This window comes from Hipposideros armiger, unplaced genomic scaffold (assembly GCF_001890085.2).
Source record: "Hipposideros armiger isolate ML-2016 unplaced genomic scaffold, ASM189008v1 scaffold_222, whole genome shotgun sequence".
NCBI classification, from domain to species: domain Eukaryota; kingdom Metazoa; phylum Chordata; class Mammalia; order Chiroptera; family Hipposideridae; genus Hipposideros; species Hipposideros armiger.
Window position 1 is genome coordinate 2,062,635 of NW_017731572.1, and position 17,729 is coordinate 2,080,363.

The 17,729-nt window shown below is 47.9% G+C and overlaps 1 protein-coding gene across 2 annotated transcripts in view; it reads left to right on the forward strand.

The window, feature by feature from the left end:
* Positions 1 to 3,067: 3,067 nt before the first annotated feature.
* The window catches only part of GAS7 (growth arrest specific 7), a 243,007-nt gene continuing 228,345 nt past the window's right edge, over positions 3,068 to 17,729 (forward strand). Inside the window, exon 1 of one of the 2 annotated variants that reach the window (XM_019654433.1) lies at positions 3,068 to 3,679. In XM_019654433.1, the coding sequence (XP_019509978.1) occupies positions 3,497 to 3,679 (183 nt within the window). In that variant the 5' untranslated portion in view covers positions 3,068 to 3,496. The remainder of the gene's footprint in view (positions 3,680 to 17,729) is intronic. The other variant, XM_019654437.1, reaches the window with a different exon arrangement.

The window sequence follows — 17,729 nt, forward strand, 5'->3', positions numbered from 1 at the left end:
GCACCATCATTGCGCTCTTCTCTGGCGAGGCAGATCAGTCGCCGGCTTCTGGACGGCCGCTCACTGCGGCTGCTGGCCGCTCACGCTGGCTGCTGTTTAACTTTTTAAGAAACGGAAACCCTCATCTTTCTTTGCCATCCAAAGGCTGATGATGGAAAGGCATATAAGGCTGTCCTGGATAGAAAGGAAATATCATAGTTATCAAATACACAGTGTCGAGAGAACGCTAAGAAGGAGAGACAAAAGCCTACTCTTAGGAGTTTACATTCTAATCCAGATGTTCTAACACGTGTTTATAGAGAAACTTGGCAATATGGAAAATCAGAATAGAAACAGGGGTCCAGACAATCTATGCACAATGAAGTCAGGAAGTACCGAATGCCTACTTCTTGCAAAACTCAGTACTAAGCTTTAAGAGGGATAGGTGGAAATTGAAAATAAACATGCTATCCCTCCGCTGAGTAACCTAGAGTTTAATCAGTAAAATAAGACTTAGTTATCAAAGATGTCAAATAATTAAAGATTCAAATAAAAGTTCAAGATAGTCATAGAAGATCAGGGAGGAGGAAGGGAAAACACATAAGAGAGAAACTCATCTTTCCTTCAAGATCTTGTGAGAAAACAGAAACCCAGTTCCCTTAAATTTTTTGACATTCCAAAGATGTAAGAGTTTACACTTCTATTATTGTCCTGGAAATCTCTGTTCAAAAGGAAGTGTTAGATAATAAATAACCAGAGCCATTGGACTAGATAGATAATAATTGCTAATATTTGAGTAATTAACATGCCTGGCATTGCTCTAAATAATTTACATTTTTACTCTTTAATACTCTTAATAACTCTATGCTATAAATACTACTGTCATTTTCTTCCAATGATGAGGAAAATGAGGCTCAGAGAGGGTAAGTAAATTGCCCAAGGGCACACAGCTAGAAAGTGGTGGAACTGAGGTTTGGATACTGGGAGTCCAGAGCCTACACATTTAATCATCTCTAGTCCCATATTCCAGCTACTGGACTCAGTCTCCTATCACAGATGGGGAAATAGACCCAAAGGTTTTAGGAGATTTGTCTGAGGTTACTTTATCGGAGGGAAATCAGGGACAGGAGTTCCACTGACTGCCAGTCCGGTCTTACTTCTACCAAGACTGACATTGGGTATCACCAAAGAGCTCTTTCTTAAGATACTATTTGTAGATGAGCTACAAGGATACACATTTCCTGACTGGCAAAATGGACTAGAGAAAGCAGCAGTCGATATGCAATAAGCCAGATCTGAGTTCAAAGCCTGGTTCTGCTGTTGACCGATTATATGATGGTGAGCAAGTCATACCCTCTGAGCCGCTTCTCTACCTGTAAACTGGCGTCAACAATCACACCAGCTTATAGGATTGCAGGAATGAAATGGAAGAATTGAAGAAATTGATAGCCATGATCAATTTTGGTGCTGCAGAACTGTTTGGGGTGGGTGATTTGGAGCTGAAGTGTATGGGATGCTGTGTAGGTTGAGATTTCTCAAGTCCAAACTGGATCACAGGTTTGGAGGATTCTGGATGGCAAGAATGCTCTGGACCAGCTCTACCTAATTTGAGGTGGGCCATATCATCAGATACGAAACCTAAGGTCAGACTGCTAATGGTCACATATTCCCAATACAGGGAATTTTCGTCCTTTTTAAGACTTAATTAGGTCAATTGCTTTTAGCGACTGTTTACTGTAACAAAGTTTGCAGCTCTGTGTTAAGGGACTCTTAGTAGTGACTGTTGTCAAGGGTTTGTTCCCCACGTTTTTAGCCAAGTAAGGGTTTGTGAATTTGCAATCGATGGAATATTATAAACAAACTGCGTTTGTCAGCTTGCCCATGGCCAGAGGCCAAACCAAGGCTGCTCAGGTGAGATGGCTTACATACAGAATATGGCTCAACAGTGATTCTCAAAGGTAGGGTGGGCCTGGGCATAAGCATATTTTAAAGTTGCTCAGGTGATTCTAATGTGCAGCCAGGATTGAGAATCACTGATTGAAAGCATGGGAAGATGTGCAAGATCTTACGGCTCTTGTAGTCCAGCCTGACTGGTTTTATAAAGGGTATCTAGGCAAACAGTGAGAGACGAGGCCCCAGGAGGTATTGTGGAGGGCCTTCAATGCACAGGCTGAGAAATCTCTACTTAATTTAATAGGCCATAGAGAGCCATGGGAGGTTATTGAGCAGGATGTAAGGGTAGGCAGTTAGAAGTATACAGAGAGATTAAAGTGTCCAGCTATTTATAGCTTAGAAGATGGGCTTTAAGTTTTCCTATGGAGTAGGCTAGTAAAGAAAGCCAGCTTTCTTTTACTTCTATACCCTCATCACGCAGGTCCACTGGTCCCTGGAGAGCGGGGACTTGTCCAAATGATCTTTGTAGGTACCAGGCACATTGCATGGAACGTGGCAGCCTCCTACAAATGTTTGTTGACTGAGTAAATGAGTGCAGACTCCTCAGCCTGGCCAATCTCAATTTCAGGAGAGAATTGGTACCCTGAGTCAGGCTCCCCTCGCATGCAAAGCAGTGTGGGCTATTCCTCTCACCTTTCCCCTCTCCTTCATTTATTCTAACGGGGCCTGCTTCCAATTCTACCAACTCCAACTTGGTCGCCTCCCGGTCGCTCCCTCCTGTGTAACACGCTGCCACCCGGCTTCCCGGCTCAGGCGCCAAGCTTCAAACTTGTCTTTCACCCATTGTTCAGTTTCCGGTGAGTCAAGTTCAACCCTAGGTTTAACCCCTATAGTGACGGCCACAAACACATTCCCTTACGGGCACCTCGGAGGGGGCGCTCACAGCCATCGGCCACCAGACCTACAAAACAGGCATGCAAGGGCGTTTCTATTCCAGTGGCCCTCGTGGTGGGTGTGTGAATGAGAGACCCCTCCCCAGTGACCTGCCCCCTAGGCGAGAGAGAGCCCAGCCCTCAGCGGGCGTGGCCGCCTTGGTCCGGCCCCTGCCCCGCCCCCCCGCCGCGGAGGGAGTCTCCGCTCGGCCACCCGGCAGCCAACCTCCTCTCCACGTACGCCCGGCCACACCCTCGCCGCGGAGCCGGGCCGAGGGTGATGCTCCAGATCCCACCTCCCCGGGGAGCTGCGCGCTTCCGCACGCCAGGGCGGCCCCGGCCGGCCCTCTCGGCGGCAGCCCGCGTTCCCCGTACCCGGGAAGTTGTCTCCCGAGCCTGCGGCGCCTGGGTCTCCTCCCCCTGAGCCCCGCCCCCCCGCCCAGAGCTGGGATCTGAGAGCTGCCCGGTCCGGGGGCGTCGCCGTTTGCTCTCAGAAGCCAGCGAGTCTCCGCTTCCCTGCGTGGAGCGCACGTCCCCCGCCTGGCCGGGGACCCCCGCACACCCCCGAGACGGCGCGTGCCCAGAGCGCGGGAGCCCGGGGCGCCGGGCGCCTTGGACATCGCGGAGCCGCTGCCCAACCCGCGGGGCTCGGCAGGGATGCAGGCTGCGCTGTGAGCCCGGGCGCCAAGGCCATGTCCGGCGCCCGCTGCCGGACCCTGTACCCCTTCTCCGGGGAGCGGCACGGCCAAGGGCTGCGCTTCGCCGCGGGCGAGCTGATCACGCTGCTGCAGGTCCCGGACGGCGGCTGGTGGGAAGGAGAGAAGGAGGACGGGCTCCGCGGCTGGTTCCCAGCGAGCTATGTGCAGTTGTTGGAGGTAAGGGGCGAGGGCCGGGAGCTGGGAGACCCGAGGCTCCGGTCCTTGGCGCTCTTGCAGACCTGTTGCCCGCACCGGGGATGCCCGAGCCACCGCTCTCCGAGTGGCGCCCCGGAGGCAGCCGCTGCGCGTCGAACCCGTAGTTCCGCGCTCCTGGGGGCGGCGAAGGCAGCGGGAGCCCCTCAGGGCATGGGCAGCGCCGGGATCGCCCCCTGAGCGCCCCCCGTGCTGGGCCTCCAGAGCACATCGTGGAGCCCTGAGGAAGCGAGAACTTGTTGCCTGTGTGAGTTCTGGAGCTGGCGGGCGCCTTCCCGACGGTGTCAGGGGCCAGCGAAGGGCTACGGAGCCCGGCGGTCTATGGGAGACGCATCGGTGATCGGAAAACTGGCACCAGTTTGGCCGCGCAGCCCTGTGTCTCCACCCCGGAGCCCGGAACCTGCCGGCCGGTGGACGGTCCTGCTGTCCCGGGCTAGGCGGCTTGGCCACTTTGGGGCCGCCCACTTGCTGGTCAGCTGAGCCTGGCTGGCCACCAGCCCGAGCTCAGTCAGCAGGCTTGACCCAGGGGTGCCGTAGCCCCCATCTAGCTCCCCCTCCCCTTCAGCACCTGAAAGTGGCTTGTTCCTGGGGTTCTGGCCTGGCCCCAGGGCTACAGGGGACCTGCTGAGCCAAGTCGGCTGGCTGTTTATTGTCTGGGTGACAGTTGGGAGGCCTCTCTGTCCTCTAATCGCTGAGCTCATGATCACAGCCTAAGTGGGATCCGAAGTTTCTCAAGTTCTGTGTGTTTGGGAGGGGATGAGGTGGAGGGGTGTGGGTGGGGGAGTGACCTTACAGGACATCTCCTTCAGTAAAAGGCTACCTGCCCCCAGGATTGTTGTAAAGATTAAATGAGCAGTTACCCGCAGGTATACAGAACGGTTCTGGTAAAACGCTGCCCAAATCATGGGGACTGAACTTATTTATAATATGACCCCTGACGAACTTCACAAAGAACAAAATGGCAAATTTTGACCAAAGTGCTCTGTGTAACTCAAAGAAAGGCAGGAAGGAAGGAAAGGAGGAAGGGAAAGGAAAGGAAAGAAAAAGAAGAGAAAGGAAGGAAGGAAGGAAGAAATGGAAGGAAAGAAGTAAGGAAAGAAGGAAAGAAAATGATTATAGAGTGAGTTTGCCTGAGAAGTATCCTGTGGAAATATTATCAAAAATAGAGCCTGGCCTCTTAGAGGTACATTAAGTTTCTTTCAGGTCCAAAGAAAAACAACAAAATCCCTCCTAAATGAATTGCGTAGTAGCATTTGAGCAAAGTTTAGGCTGGAAGGAGCTTTCATGGGCTGGCAGCAGAGTGTATTCTCTAACCTTCTTGGTTCTGTATTTTTAGAACCTGTGAGCTTGGAAGAGGCTCACGTGTGTTCCTCAGCTTTCCCGGTTCCTTTCCTGAGATTCGGATGTGAAAGAAAGCAAGTGTATTTCTTCTTATGAAGACCTGGCACCTCCTTTTTTTCTAGCCCCGAAGCCCTGAGGGAGACTCCTATTTTAGAGTTCCCCTGGTGGCCACACTTTTCGAGGAAATACTGATGTGGAAATTTGGCTGTGGGATGTCTGTCTGGTGAGGAACGTCCCTTGCTGGGATCAGCCAGCTGTGTTTTGGGTGGGGGTGAAGCTGGTGGGTTTGTGGCTGGGTTAGCAAGAGTGGAGTGCCTCTGCGTTTCTTAGTGGGGGAAGGGGAGGGTGGACCAGACCCAGGGATAAGCTGAATGATTAGCTGGGACAATCTTGGGTGTGTCAGTCGCATTCTGTGCCATAGACACACTTAGGAAATCTCTGGTGCCTAAGGGGTTTTCAGACAACTCCCACCTGGTGACCTGTGACAAAAGTGTCATCTGTGTGAGCAGCTCTGCTGAGAGGAGCTTCCTTTTGTTGAGTGCCTATTAGGTGCTAGGCATGGCACATACATTGTCACCAGTTCCCCTGATAGCTCTGTGAAGGGGAAGGCACCATCCTGATTTTACAGTCAGGCAAACTGAACATGAGAGGTGAAGGAAATTGCCCAAGCAGCAATGCTTGCATCTTTGGTTAGCAGCTCAGATGGCTCAGTATTACTCCTGTGCCGTGTCTCTTTTGAACATGACAGACTGGGCTTGATTGTTCTAAAAGGCCAGTAGATCCATGTGGGAAGGGCCAAGTGCAGCCCCCGAGGTCAGCATGGTGGTGACAGCATCCTTAAAGGGAGGCTGAAATGCTGGCGCTAAAATGAGGGCAGCTGCTCCTTCCCACGTGGAGCATCTCTTCTGCTAACCCTCAAGTTTGATGTCACTCAGAGACCCCTGGTTTTCCCACAGGTGGAGGCAGGGTGGGGCTGCTGTACCCTGAGCCCTGGGACTCTTTTCAGGGCCAAAGCTAATGCAGTTGCCACAGAGAGGTTCATAGATCAGCCCTTTGTGTCTGTGAACCTCGTCCATGAGCAGGCTGAGGGCTGGGCAGGGATGGAGGCTATGCAAGTAGAGTCCCTTGGGATGGGGTGAGTCCTCAAATACAGAATCACTTAGTGGCGAATGTAGCACTCCCAAGGGAGTCGCTGGTGGTAGACTGGCCAGCATCTGGAAACATGAGTCTGGAGGACTACCAGCCAGGTGTTCGTCAAGGCTGAGAGGACAGACCAGGAGGCTAGAGAAGGGGCTCCTGATCCTGGAGGTGGTGAACCTCATAGGGTGCCTGGCACTGAGCTTGCTGGGGGTATGGAGTTCAGAAGGCCTGGGGTGCTGCTGAGGACACCAGCCTTCTGGGGGAGGAGTGGGATAGTGACTGCACAGCTGAGAATGGCATCTCCACTATAACCTCCACTCCTGTGTACCAGTGTACCTATTGCTTTCTGGTGGAAAGAGTGATACCAGGAAACACCATCTTGATGGAAGACGGTGTTAGGGGTGGAGAGCAGTATGTGCAAACTGGACACTCCCCAAGGATTTCTTTCTTGTTCATATGAAAAAAGGGGAACTGAGAACCCCGGCTTTGTAGGAAGCATACCTGGCGGAGGGGAGTTGGGAGCTAACACTGAGAGGGCTGACAGATCTGCCCTGGTGGCTAGCCAGTCCTTGGGGGAGAGGCCAGTTTGGTGGATTTTGATCCTTGTTACTGGGGAAATCTCTGGTCAAGACTCCTGAGGCAGCCTCTAGGAAAACCTCAGCCCAAGCAGAGAAGTGTGGAGGGCCTGGTGGGATCAACAATTGGCCCCAAAGATCCTGGCTCTTCAAGGGATGGGGAAGCCTGCCAGGGGCTGCCAGGGGGAGGGAACCGGCTTCTCCCAGGAAAGGAGGATGCCTAATAGAGAAGACCCACAGCTGCTGCCTATGAGATATAAAGGCCCTTAGATAAAAGCAGCCAGTAGAACCTTTCTTGAGGGTTTCTTTAGCCGTGAAGAAGAAGAGGAGTTGAAAACTCATATAACATTTGAGAGACATGGCTAAGGAAGAGCTGTGATAAAGGAGACCTGAGATGGAGCTGGAGTCTGCAGAAGCACATTCTGTGGACTCCACGCCAGGCCTGAGATCATCTCCATGGACTTGGAGGCCCTATAGGGGAGATTTCCACCAGACTTCTAGGGGTACGTGGAGGCTGAGAAACAGCTTCTGGGGAAAGGCAGATGGAGAAAGGAGCCCAGATCTCCATCCCCAGGGAAGAGCTGGAGAGTCAGACATGGTCCAATGGCTGGACGGGTCCAGTAGCTGGAGGGCCTAACCCCGGCACAGGAATTTCTTGTGGCCTGTTCTTGTCGTGAATGGAGAGCAGAAATCAGGGACCTGGAAGGTACTGTAAGGCATCTGTAAAAACTACCAGAACTTTTGGGAACTAATCTGGGGGTTAATAAGATTGGAATGCAAATACAACAGAGCTTTCCTTGACCTACGTGCTGTTCTTAAAAGCCATGATCTGGCTGGAAGGTGTGGACCTCAGAGGTGCTAACAATATGAGGCTATTTGCCAGTGGAACTAGACAGTTGCAGAGGGTCACCCTTGAACTTCATCTCCTGCTCTCCACCTTTGGCTCTCTCATGTTGGGTTCATGTTACTGCTGCAGGAGTTTACAAGGTGTGGCTGTAGGAGAGACATAGGGAACTGCAGGAGTGGGCTGTGCTATGGATAATTATTTCTGTGGGTTGACGGGGCTCAGCTGGATTGTTCTTCTGCTGGTCTGTCTCGGCATCTCCCATGCATTTGTAGGCAGATGGTAACTGGGACTGGAGTCCTGGAGGCTCACCTGGGCTGGAACCTTCAAAATGTCATCTTCACTCAACATGTCTGGTGCCCTGATATTCTCCCATGTGGCCTTCCTCTCCACTTGGTGTCTTACCCTTCAGGGCCTTTGCACGTGGCCTTTCTCCTCAGCAGGGCCATTGGAGTTTTTATATGGTGGCTGGCTTCCAAGAATGCAGAAGTGCAAATTGTCAGGCCTTCTTAAGGCTGAGGCTCAGAACTGGCACGTGACTTCTGGCACATTCTATTGGTAAAGTGAGACACAGGACCAGTCCAGATTCAGTGTGGGAGGGAGGTGGGGATAATACGGAGACCAGGTTCATTGAGGGCCATTTTGCAGACTAGTGACCTCAGAAGGGTAGGGAGAATACACCTGGGACAGGTGATCCATTACTGGGGAAGCAGTGCCAGGCCAGACCAAAGAGAGAGCCCCCAGCGGGAGGTAAAATGCAGGAGGCTTGGCAGTTCCAGGAAATTCTCCATCGCCATCCTTGGAGGATATATATATATTTTTCAAGATGCCAGGGATTTCTTTATAAAGGTCACACGATAAATGATGCCGCTGAATTTGAAACAGGATTTTCCAGTCCCTAAATCCTGGGTCTGTCCACTGCCATTGACATACCAGTCCAGCATTTTCAGGCCGGAGCTATTTGGTGCTGATTATTAGTAGACCGTGTTATCCGAGCTGTCTGATATCTAGTAGATGCTTGATATGTTACACAAATTGATTTTAATACAGGGCACTTCTTTCTGTAATGTGAAAATTTCCTAAAATGGGTGTGGGCTTGTTGGTCATGCCAGTAATTTTTAAGGCGGTCATCAGCTCTGTTCACAAAAGGTGTAATTAGGGCTGGTAGTTCGCTGAGCATATGTAATTGTGATGGAAAAGACCAAGGTGCTGCTTTCAGCAGCTGCACTAAGTCGTCTCGCCCTTTGACTTGGGGGCTGTGGCCCACATTTGTAACTCCTGCTGTTTGCAGATCTACTTCCCCCGCCCCACCCCCACCCCCACCTCTGCTTTGGAGGAGCCTTCCTGCGAGACCCGTTCACTGCTGTGTGCGGGTCTGGTCAGGTGACCTCATCACAGGACTTTAAAGCAGTGTGCAGGGCTTATGGATTCTATGGACTGGGGCATCTTCATAAAAGTTCCCTTAGCAACAAGTCGGCCGAAATCCCTGACATCTGTTAACCACCGCGCGAACCCCTGCCATCCATTACTACCTAGAAACATGAACGAGATGCTGACCTTCCTGTACTCTTCTCAGCCTGAAAAAGCCCAGCTTTTATCTGATGGTCTGGTTGACTGCATCTGTGAGCATGGAAATTTTTGGTAAACCAGGAAGCCTTGTATACATGTAGGGGATGAGGGTTTTTATCAGGGCACTCCAGGGGACATTGTTTTCCAGCTTGCTCCCTTATTGCTCACAGCAGCAAGGCGACACATGATAAGCTTTCTAACAGAATGCAGGACTGGTCCCCTTGTACTTAATTGCAAAATTATTATATTCCTCTCCCCCTGCCGTGGCAAGTCCTCTAGTGTGGTGTCTGTACCTATGGAGAGAAGTAGAAATGGTGGCCAGCGGGTGGGTCTGGCTTGTCGTTTGGTAGACCTGAGCCTGGGGTGACATTGTAGAGGTTCAGTTGTAACAGGTGCATGAGTGGTGTGAGGTTTCTGTGGACACATGAGGGGACTCACCCGCCGCCTCCTTTCACACTTAGTGTCTTCCCTGTCTACCATCTGATAAAGATTTATTTTTTTAGGTTAACTTCCTGGTTCATTGTATTTGCCTCACTTCTGGAGCTGGAATCCAGACTCGATCCCCAGGTACTCAAATTTCACATGTCGAGACTAAACCTATCTCCTCTTTTCACTCCCTTCTATCCCCACCCTCCACACTGGAGTGAACGTCACCACCATCTATTGGGTTGTCGGAAAAGTCATGACACATTTTTGCAACGAAAAACATAGAAAAATACGTCATGACTTTTCCGACAGCCCAATATTTGTCCACCACATCGCCTGACACTGCCCCCTCTTCCAAGTTCTCATTCATTAGGTTAGCAAGCCTTGTCTGCTCTCCCTCAGAAACATTTCTCAGAGTCTTCTCCTTCTAACGTGTGTTGGAAAACTTTTTCTGTAAAGGGCCAGGAAACATTTCAGCCTTTGTAGACCGTGAGGCAAAATCGAATTATAGCTGTGTCACTGTGATTTGCAGTGCGCCAGAGGCAGCGAGAAGCCATGCGAGCGGGCATATGGTCTCTGTCACAGCTACTCGGCTCTGTCCTTGGAGCACGAAAGCAGCCACAGATGATCCTCAAATGAATGGGCCTGGTTGTGTTTTGATAAAACTTTATTTATGGACACTGAAGTTTGAATTCGTTCTAATTTTCATGTGCCCTGAAGTATTATTCATCTTTTGTTTTGTTTCAACTACTTGAAGATGTCAAAGCCATTCTTAGCTTAGGGGCTGTATGTAGTTTGCCAGTTCCTGTTCAAAAGTTGGCCATTCATTCATTCATTCATTCATTCAGCAATCCCTAATTGAGTGCCTTCAGTAGGCTGCAAGCGCTGTTGTAGGTGCTGGCGGTGGAGCAGTGAAAGAAGCAGAAAAGAAGTTTACCTTTTGGGGAGATGGTAAGTGGGCAAGAAACAAAAAAATAATTTCAAAGTAGTGTGGGGCCAGTAAAACGGTACTGTGATGGAGAGGGGGTGCTGTATGAGGGGGGTTCGATAAGACTGTCAGGGAAGACTTCTCTAAGGAGGTGGTCTTTGAGCAGAGACCTAAATGATGCAAAAGAGCCAACCATGTGAGTATCTGGGGAGAAATGATTGGAGGTGGAAGGCACTACAAATGCAGATAACCCTGAAGGAGGGTGTGTATGTTTGATATATTTGAGAGAGCCAGAATATTCCAGAACGGTTAGAGAATGGTGAACAAGGGCAGGAGATGTTGGGATGGGGCAGAGAGAGGCAAGTAAGTTGGATAGACTCCCACCCCCCAATATGTGTAACTTTTTTTTTTCTATAAGAATTTAATTTATATTTTGAGTCCCTACTCTGCATGGTGGAAGAAATGTATTTTCACATAATTTGGGATTTCTTGCCCAGATTTGCATTTATGTTCTGGGGAACTTAATAAAAACATCATTCCAAGGGTCCAGCTGCTCCTCAGTGACATTTGGGCATCTGCCTTGTTGTCCTCCCCCTGAGTGGGTCTCCATTGTCTCTCCATGCAATTGCTAGAGACAGCCTCCTGTCTGAAGGGTCTCTCCATCTGGAGCTCTCTCTTCTCCTCAGCAATTTTTGGGAGGACATATGTCATTCTCTGACCCTGTCTAAGGCTCGTGTGCTGGTAAATGTTTAATAACCAGCTCTGTGGGGTGGAGGGTGGAAGGTGGAGAGAGGGCAGTCCTGATTTGTAGCTTTTTCCAGTTTCTGGGGTATAAATACTTCACGATGGCTGATTTCAAGCTACTAATGATTTTTTTTAATTGAATAGATCATTGGGTAAAGTTAAGGTGTACAGTGTGTTAATTTGATACATGTGTATATTGTAATATGATTGCCATTGTAGTGATATTTAGCGCCTCTATCACATTACATCATTATCTTTTCTTTTTAGTGGTTAGTAGATAGTTTTCTAAGTGCAACAGAAAGCCTTTGGTTTGATTGAAGTGTGGAGAATGGATTTGAAGAGGGCTGGAAGGGAAGCCAGGAGACCAGTCAGGGAGCAGGGAGTAGGGTGGTGGAAGTGAGATGGTGAGAAGTGGATGGATTTGAAATGTATTTGCAGGTAGAGCCTTGCTGGTGAATGGACTGTGGTGGTGGTGGTGCAGCGGGGAGTGGGGCGCGGGGGGGACCTCACCCTGCAGATCAGTTGTGAGGCACTTTTCCCTACTGGATTTTCCTCATCTGTGAATCATTCATTCTGTTACCAGAGACATCTTCCTTAAAAAAATGATGCTAAAAGCAAGTAAAAATTGGGGAACCATCAATATCTTTAATGCAGAAAGTGCTTTTGTGCATTTAAAAAAACACAAACGAACACATCAGTGTAAGAATGGGCGAAGAACTTGGACAAACACTTTATAATAACAGATATACAAAGTCAACAGCATATTCAGTCTCGCTAGTAATCAAAGAATTGCAAATTTTTTAAAAAGGTGGTTTTAATGAAAACTGTCAAAAAAGAAAAAAAAAGAAAAAGAATGAGTATTGGAAAGGGTGTGGGAAAATTGTCATATGCTCCCTGGAGGGTAATTTGGCAGTATACCTTAAAAGTCTTAACAGTGAACATGTCCTCTGATCCAGCAATTCCACTTCTAGAAATCTGGACTCAGGAAGCATCTGATGGATGAGCTGTTAAAGTGTCAGAATGCCTGTTGCAGCACTGTTTCTAATAGAATGCAAATTAACCACAGCCTTACTGCCCACCAGGAAGAACTGGTTAAAATAAGGTTGACCTGTTCTTAGCACAAGGTCAGACATGTAGAAGGGGCTCAATCACTATAATGAAGCTGAATTTTTAAAATAAAGACTTTTGGTCAATGATGCTAAGTGTTTTCATGGAGTTAGCGTAGTTCAGATTTCACCTATGATGAGAAAAGAGATGGTGTGTCCAGGGTTGAACTGCTTTTTAAGAGCAGGGACTGTGTGTACCATGCGTTCTGCAAGTATCCTTTTGTAGAAAGAACAGGTTGAAGAAATACTTGCTGGCCCAGGGCCACGTTCTTGTAAATATCCTCAGTAACAGCAAATCTTTGTCTTTCGAGCGGGGGATTTGATTTTTTGGGGAACAGCCAAAATTCATTTGGAGCCAAGTCTGGTGTGTCTGTATGTGTGACTGTCTATCACCTTGTTGCAAAAAGAATTTAAAGCAGCTTACCAAAAATCATATGGCACAATAAGATAAAAGTATAAATATGTGAGGAAATCTAGGGAAAGGAGAACATACGATGACTGTTGGGGTGAAGTGAAGAGAGAAAATGGTAATTAAGTAATGTTGTTCAGGGTTTAAAACGAGGTCCTACCCTCAAGTAATGATGTGTTTGAGCAGTTCTCAATGGGGAGTAACAGAAATGTTCTAGAAATGGCGACATTGTGAGCATATGTGCTGTTCAGTCAGTATGGGTTAGGATATGGTGCCATAACAAACAACCTCCAAACTGCAATGGTTAAAACAACATAGTTTCTTTTCTTCCTCATGCTGCAAGTCTGTTGCAAGTTGGTTTGGGGCTGTAAGACCTTCAGGACCCAGGATGACTGAGCAACCACCAGCTGGAATCTTGCTGGTGACTGTGTTAAACAGCACTTGGTTCTCAAAGCTCCTTCCTGGAGTGGCACATGACAGTGTGCTCATATTTCATTGTCTAAAGCATAGCCACACCTAACTTTAAGTGGATGGGGGAAATGCAGCCCTACTATGTGCCAGGAAGGAGAAAAACAGCAAGCTGAATATATGTGGACAGCTCTGTTGACCACCACATGTGCACTCACTTGGGGAATGCCCCCATGTCTGGTTTATTCCAGTCTCGGTATTTTATGGCCATACCTACAGCAGTGCTTCTCAGACTGATTTCAGTGCTTTTCAGACTGATTTCAGAGCAAGGCTTCTTAAAATGAATTCCTTACATCTTGTTAGATGCAGATTCTGACTCAGTAGGTCTGGGATGAGGCCTGAGATCCTGCATGCCTGACAAGCTTCCATCGCTGCAAGGACTTAAAGCCACAGGGCAGGCCTCAGCAGGTGCCCTTAGCTCCTGAGAACCAGGATGAACTGTTATAACTGTTCTCACAAATCAGCTCTCCCCTCTCCCAAGCTATCTTTGCGTCTAGCATACTGCTGGGCACATTAGTAAATAGTTGGCCCATACGTGGCCCAGACTTCCTAGGATTTTTTTCTTTGCAGTAAAGATGTCTGTCACAACCTTTTCTACAAAAAACAAATATTTATATTTGAGCACCTACTCTGTGCCCTGCTTCCCTTAAAGCTCAGAGGATACAGCCAAGACATGGAGAGCTGAGGTTAGCAGCTCTTCTTCGCGAGTCCATGGGGATGTACTATGCCCTCCAGGGTTACTCTGGCAGGTGAACTCTCTAAAACACTTCAGTTTCACACTTGTTCTGTTAGAATGAAAGTCCTTCTAGGCATTTAGCATCCATCATTCTTTCTCAGATGCCTTAATTCCTCCACCCTTCTCATTTGCTTGTCAAATACACTGAGAACTCCAGATTAGTCAACAAAGTTAATTAAATGGTAAAAACTCTTTAAGGACGATTCTTTAAAAATTCCACAGAAATGAGCCCTTGTCCTAATTTAATCGTGACAGAGGATCCTTCTTTTAGCAGTGGCTCATGGAAGAGTGTCATTGAGGCATTTGTTTTTGATTCGTAGTATAATTTGGAAATAGAAATAGGAACTTTGAGTCTACTGGTCTCTTTTAGCAAATGTTTTATTGATAGAGAGCTACAAGCCTTTGTTGTGCTTCGAGTGAAAAATAAGTTTGTTGAGTTTTTGATAATCAAGGACATACTCAACACAGAATCTAATCTGGTAGGTACTCAGTCTAATATTTTTATATTATTGAAGAAGGTTTTGAGTACCTGGGGCCTGTGTTCTGGTATGGGCACATAGAACCTTCCAGAACAACATTACACCATTCCTGAAGAGCATTAATTATACCTGGTGCTTCTCAGACATTAACGTGCATGCAGATTACATGGGGCTCTTGTTAAAATGCAGATCCTGATTTGGTAGGCTCGGGGTAGGGCCCAAGACCGCATTATCTCACTGACTCCCATGCGATGCTGATACTGTTGGTTTGTGGGCCACAGTTTGAGTAGCAAAGCATTTGAGTACCCCAAGGAGTTTTTAAGTTTGCAAGTCATGATTAAATCCTGGAATTGGATTGGATTTAGTTTACTTTTTCTTTTTTTTAAGTGGATTATATGAGGCCATCCAGGGTCATGGGAAGAACACAGGGTTTGGAATCAGACCTCTCTTTGAGTCTGTTTAATCTGAGGACAGAGATGTGGATGTGGAGGTGGTAAAAAGGCAGGATGGGGAGAGTGGCAGCTGGTGTTCTAATGTGCCCTACTGGGGCCAGGACCAGGAGCTAGCTATGGAGAAAGAAAGGCTGGGGCAGAGTGGTGAGTGACATGAACATGGCAGGCTCAGGGTCTTGACTTCAGTGTGAACAAGATGCCAGAGAGAGAGAGCCAGGCATGGATTTGCCAGATACCAGCAGTGTGAGGAAAAACATGCAGCGGGGACGTGGCCTCTACATCTCGAGACACTTTATCGGTTCCAAGGGATGTTGGATGCCTTGTGTGGTTTGGTTTGTGGGCTGGAACGTGAGCCCTGCAGCTAACCCTGATGTGGACGGCTTACACCATGTTCAAGGCAAGTGGCAGAATGTTTCTCAGTTTCATCGGGCTCCTGTGAGGGTGGCTGGTGCCTTGTATGCACTGTTAGTGGAGCGTGCATCCCACATGTTCTGGGGATCATGCCAAGTTGAATGCTGAGAGCTGCCAGTTACCTGGGGCTTCTATTGGGGGGCTGCTGGGGTGGGGGAAACTTTTCTCTGTGGGCCCCTCTGGGGTCACCGTGCAAGGCTGGTTGCAGCATTTTGGTCAAGAGCTTCTGACCTGTGGGTATAGATCACCTGGGGGTATTATTAAATGCATATTCGGGTTCAGAAGGTCTGGGGTGGGCCTGAGAGTCTGCATTTCTAACAAGCTCCCAGGAGATGTTGCTGCTGCTGGTGTTGCTGGTTGGTGTTGGGTCCCATACTTTGAGCAGCAAGATTGTAGAGCTCTTTTGGGGGGTTTTCAAGACACAGGTCCGACTAGTTAAAGCAAGTAAATCTGGTCAGTTGAAGTTTATTTGGAACTGCTGCCGCATGATGGTTGCTGCTGCTCAGGCTGGGCTAATTAGCCTTAACTGCTTTTTTTCCCCACCTGGATCTGACGGGCCTCTGGCTGTCTGATGCTCCTTGTAAGGAGGAAAAAAAGGCTGTTTGTTGGGAGAGGTGAAATGCAGGAGGTGGCTAAAGGGCTTAATCATTTTTTTTTTTCGTCCCTGCCTGGTCCTGGAGCAAAGGAAAGGTTTGTTTCAAGGGACTGGGTGGAAATTCTCTTTTGATTTATTTAATTTATTTATTTACTTTTATTAAAGTATTGTTGACATACGCTATTATATTAGTTTCAGGTGTACAACATAGTGATTTGACATTTATATGCCTTACAATGTTATCACCACACTAAGGTCTAGTAACCATCTGTCACCCTACAAAGTTATTACGATAATATTGACTTTTTTCCCTATGCTGTACATTACATCCCTGTGACATTCCCCCCCCCCCACTTATATGTGGAATCTAAAACACAAAACAAGACAAACGAATAAAACAGAAACAGACTCACAGATACAGAGAACAAACTGAAGGTTGCCAGAGGGGAGAGGGGAGGGAGATGGGGTTGGGTAGAAAAAGGTAAAGGTTATAAGGAAATCTTTTCTAAACATGGTGCTCAGGGGCTCAGAAGCTAATGTTCTGGGGCTGGACACTGGAGATGGTATTGGCTCCACAAAGCAGGCACCTCCCGCAGTCCCTTGGTGGAACCCTCGGGTCTGCACGGCTCTGGAACTGACCTCTCGCTTCTCTCGCCTGGATTACTGCCCTGGCCCCACCACCATGGCCCTCTCCTTTATCTCTTGGTGATGTCCATTCTCCATAGCGTCACCGTCACTGCAGTGATTTCTCTAGCCAGTTTGACCTCAAAACGCTCCTGTTGAAGACCTTTCATAGGGCTTTCATTGCCTTTATAATACAGTGTGCCTTAGCTTTGCTTATGAGGCCCTGTCTGACCTGGCCTCCGCTTACCTCCCAGCTGCGTTTTTAGCCATTTCCTCACATGCGACATGCTATCAAAACCACATGAAACTATCTAATAATTCTGGGGTGCAACTCTGCTTTCTCTTGCTGTGTCCCAGCACATGCTGTTTCTTCTCTCTGAAGTACCCTTCCTCCCCTTTCTCTTTTAGTCTCACTCCCTTTTCACGCTATTGAGCTACAATGCACATACCATTGAAAGTGTGCAAGTCAGTGATTTTTTGGGCATATTGATGAAGATGTGCAGCTAATCTCACGGTCATTTTTGGAACATTTTCATTGCCCCTTACCCGTTAGAAGTCACTCTGCATTTCCTCCCAATTGCTCCAGCCTTAGGCACCTACTAATTTACTTTCTGTCTCTATAGAGATTTGCCTATTCTAGACATTTCATATAACTGGAATCATATAACTTGTAGCCTTTTGTAACTGACTTCTTTCATTTAGCATAGTTTTCAAGGTTCATCCGTGTCATAGCATGTGTCAGTACCTCATTCTTTTTTGCCGAATAGTACTCTGTTGTATGGATATGCCACATTTTATTTATCCATTTATCCGTTGATGAACATTTGGGTTGTTCTCATTTTTTGGCCATGAAGAGTATTTTGGCCATAAAAGAGTATTGCTCCTATGAACGTTTGTGTACACATTTTCGTGTGGATATATGTTTTCAGTTCTCTTGGGTATATACTGAGGCGTGGAATTGCTGGGTCATATGGTAACTGTGTTTAACAATTTGGGAGACTGCCAGATTGTTTCCCAAAGTGGCCACATCATTTTGCAATCCCATCAGCTATGTATGAGAGTTCCAACTTCGCCACATCCTCACCAACACTTGTTATTAAACAAGTATGTCTTTTTGATTACAGCCATGCTAGTGGATGTGAAGGGGTATCTCATTGTGGTTTTGGC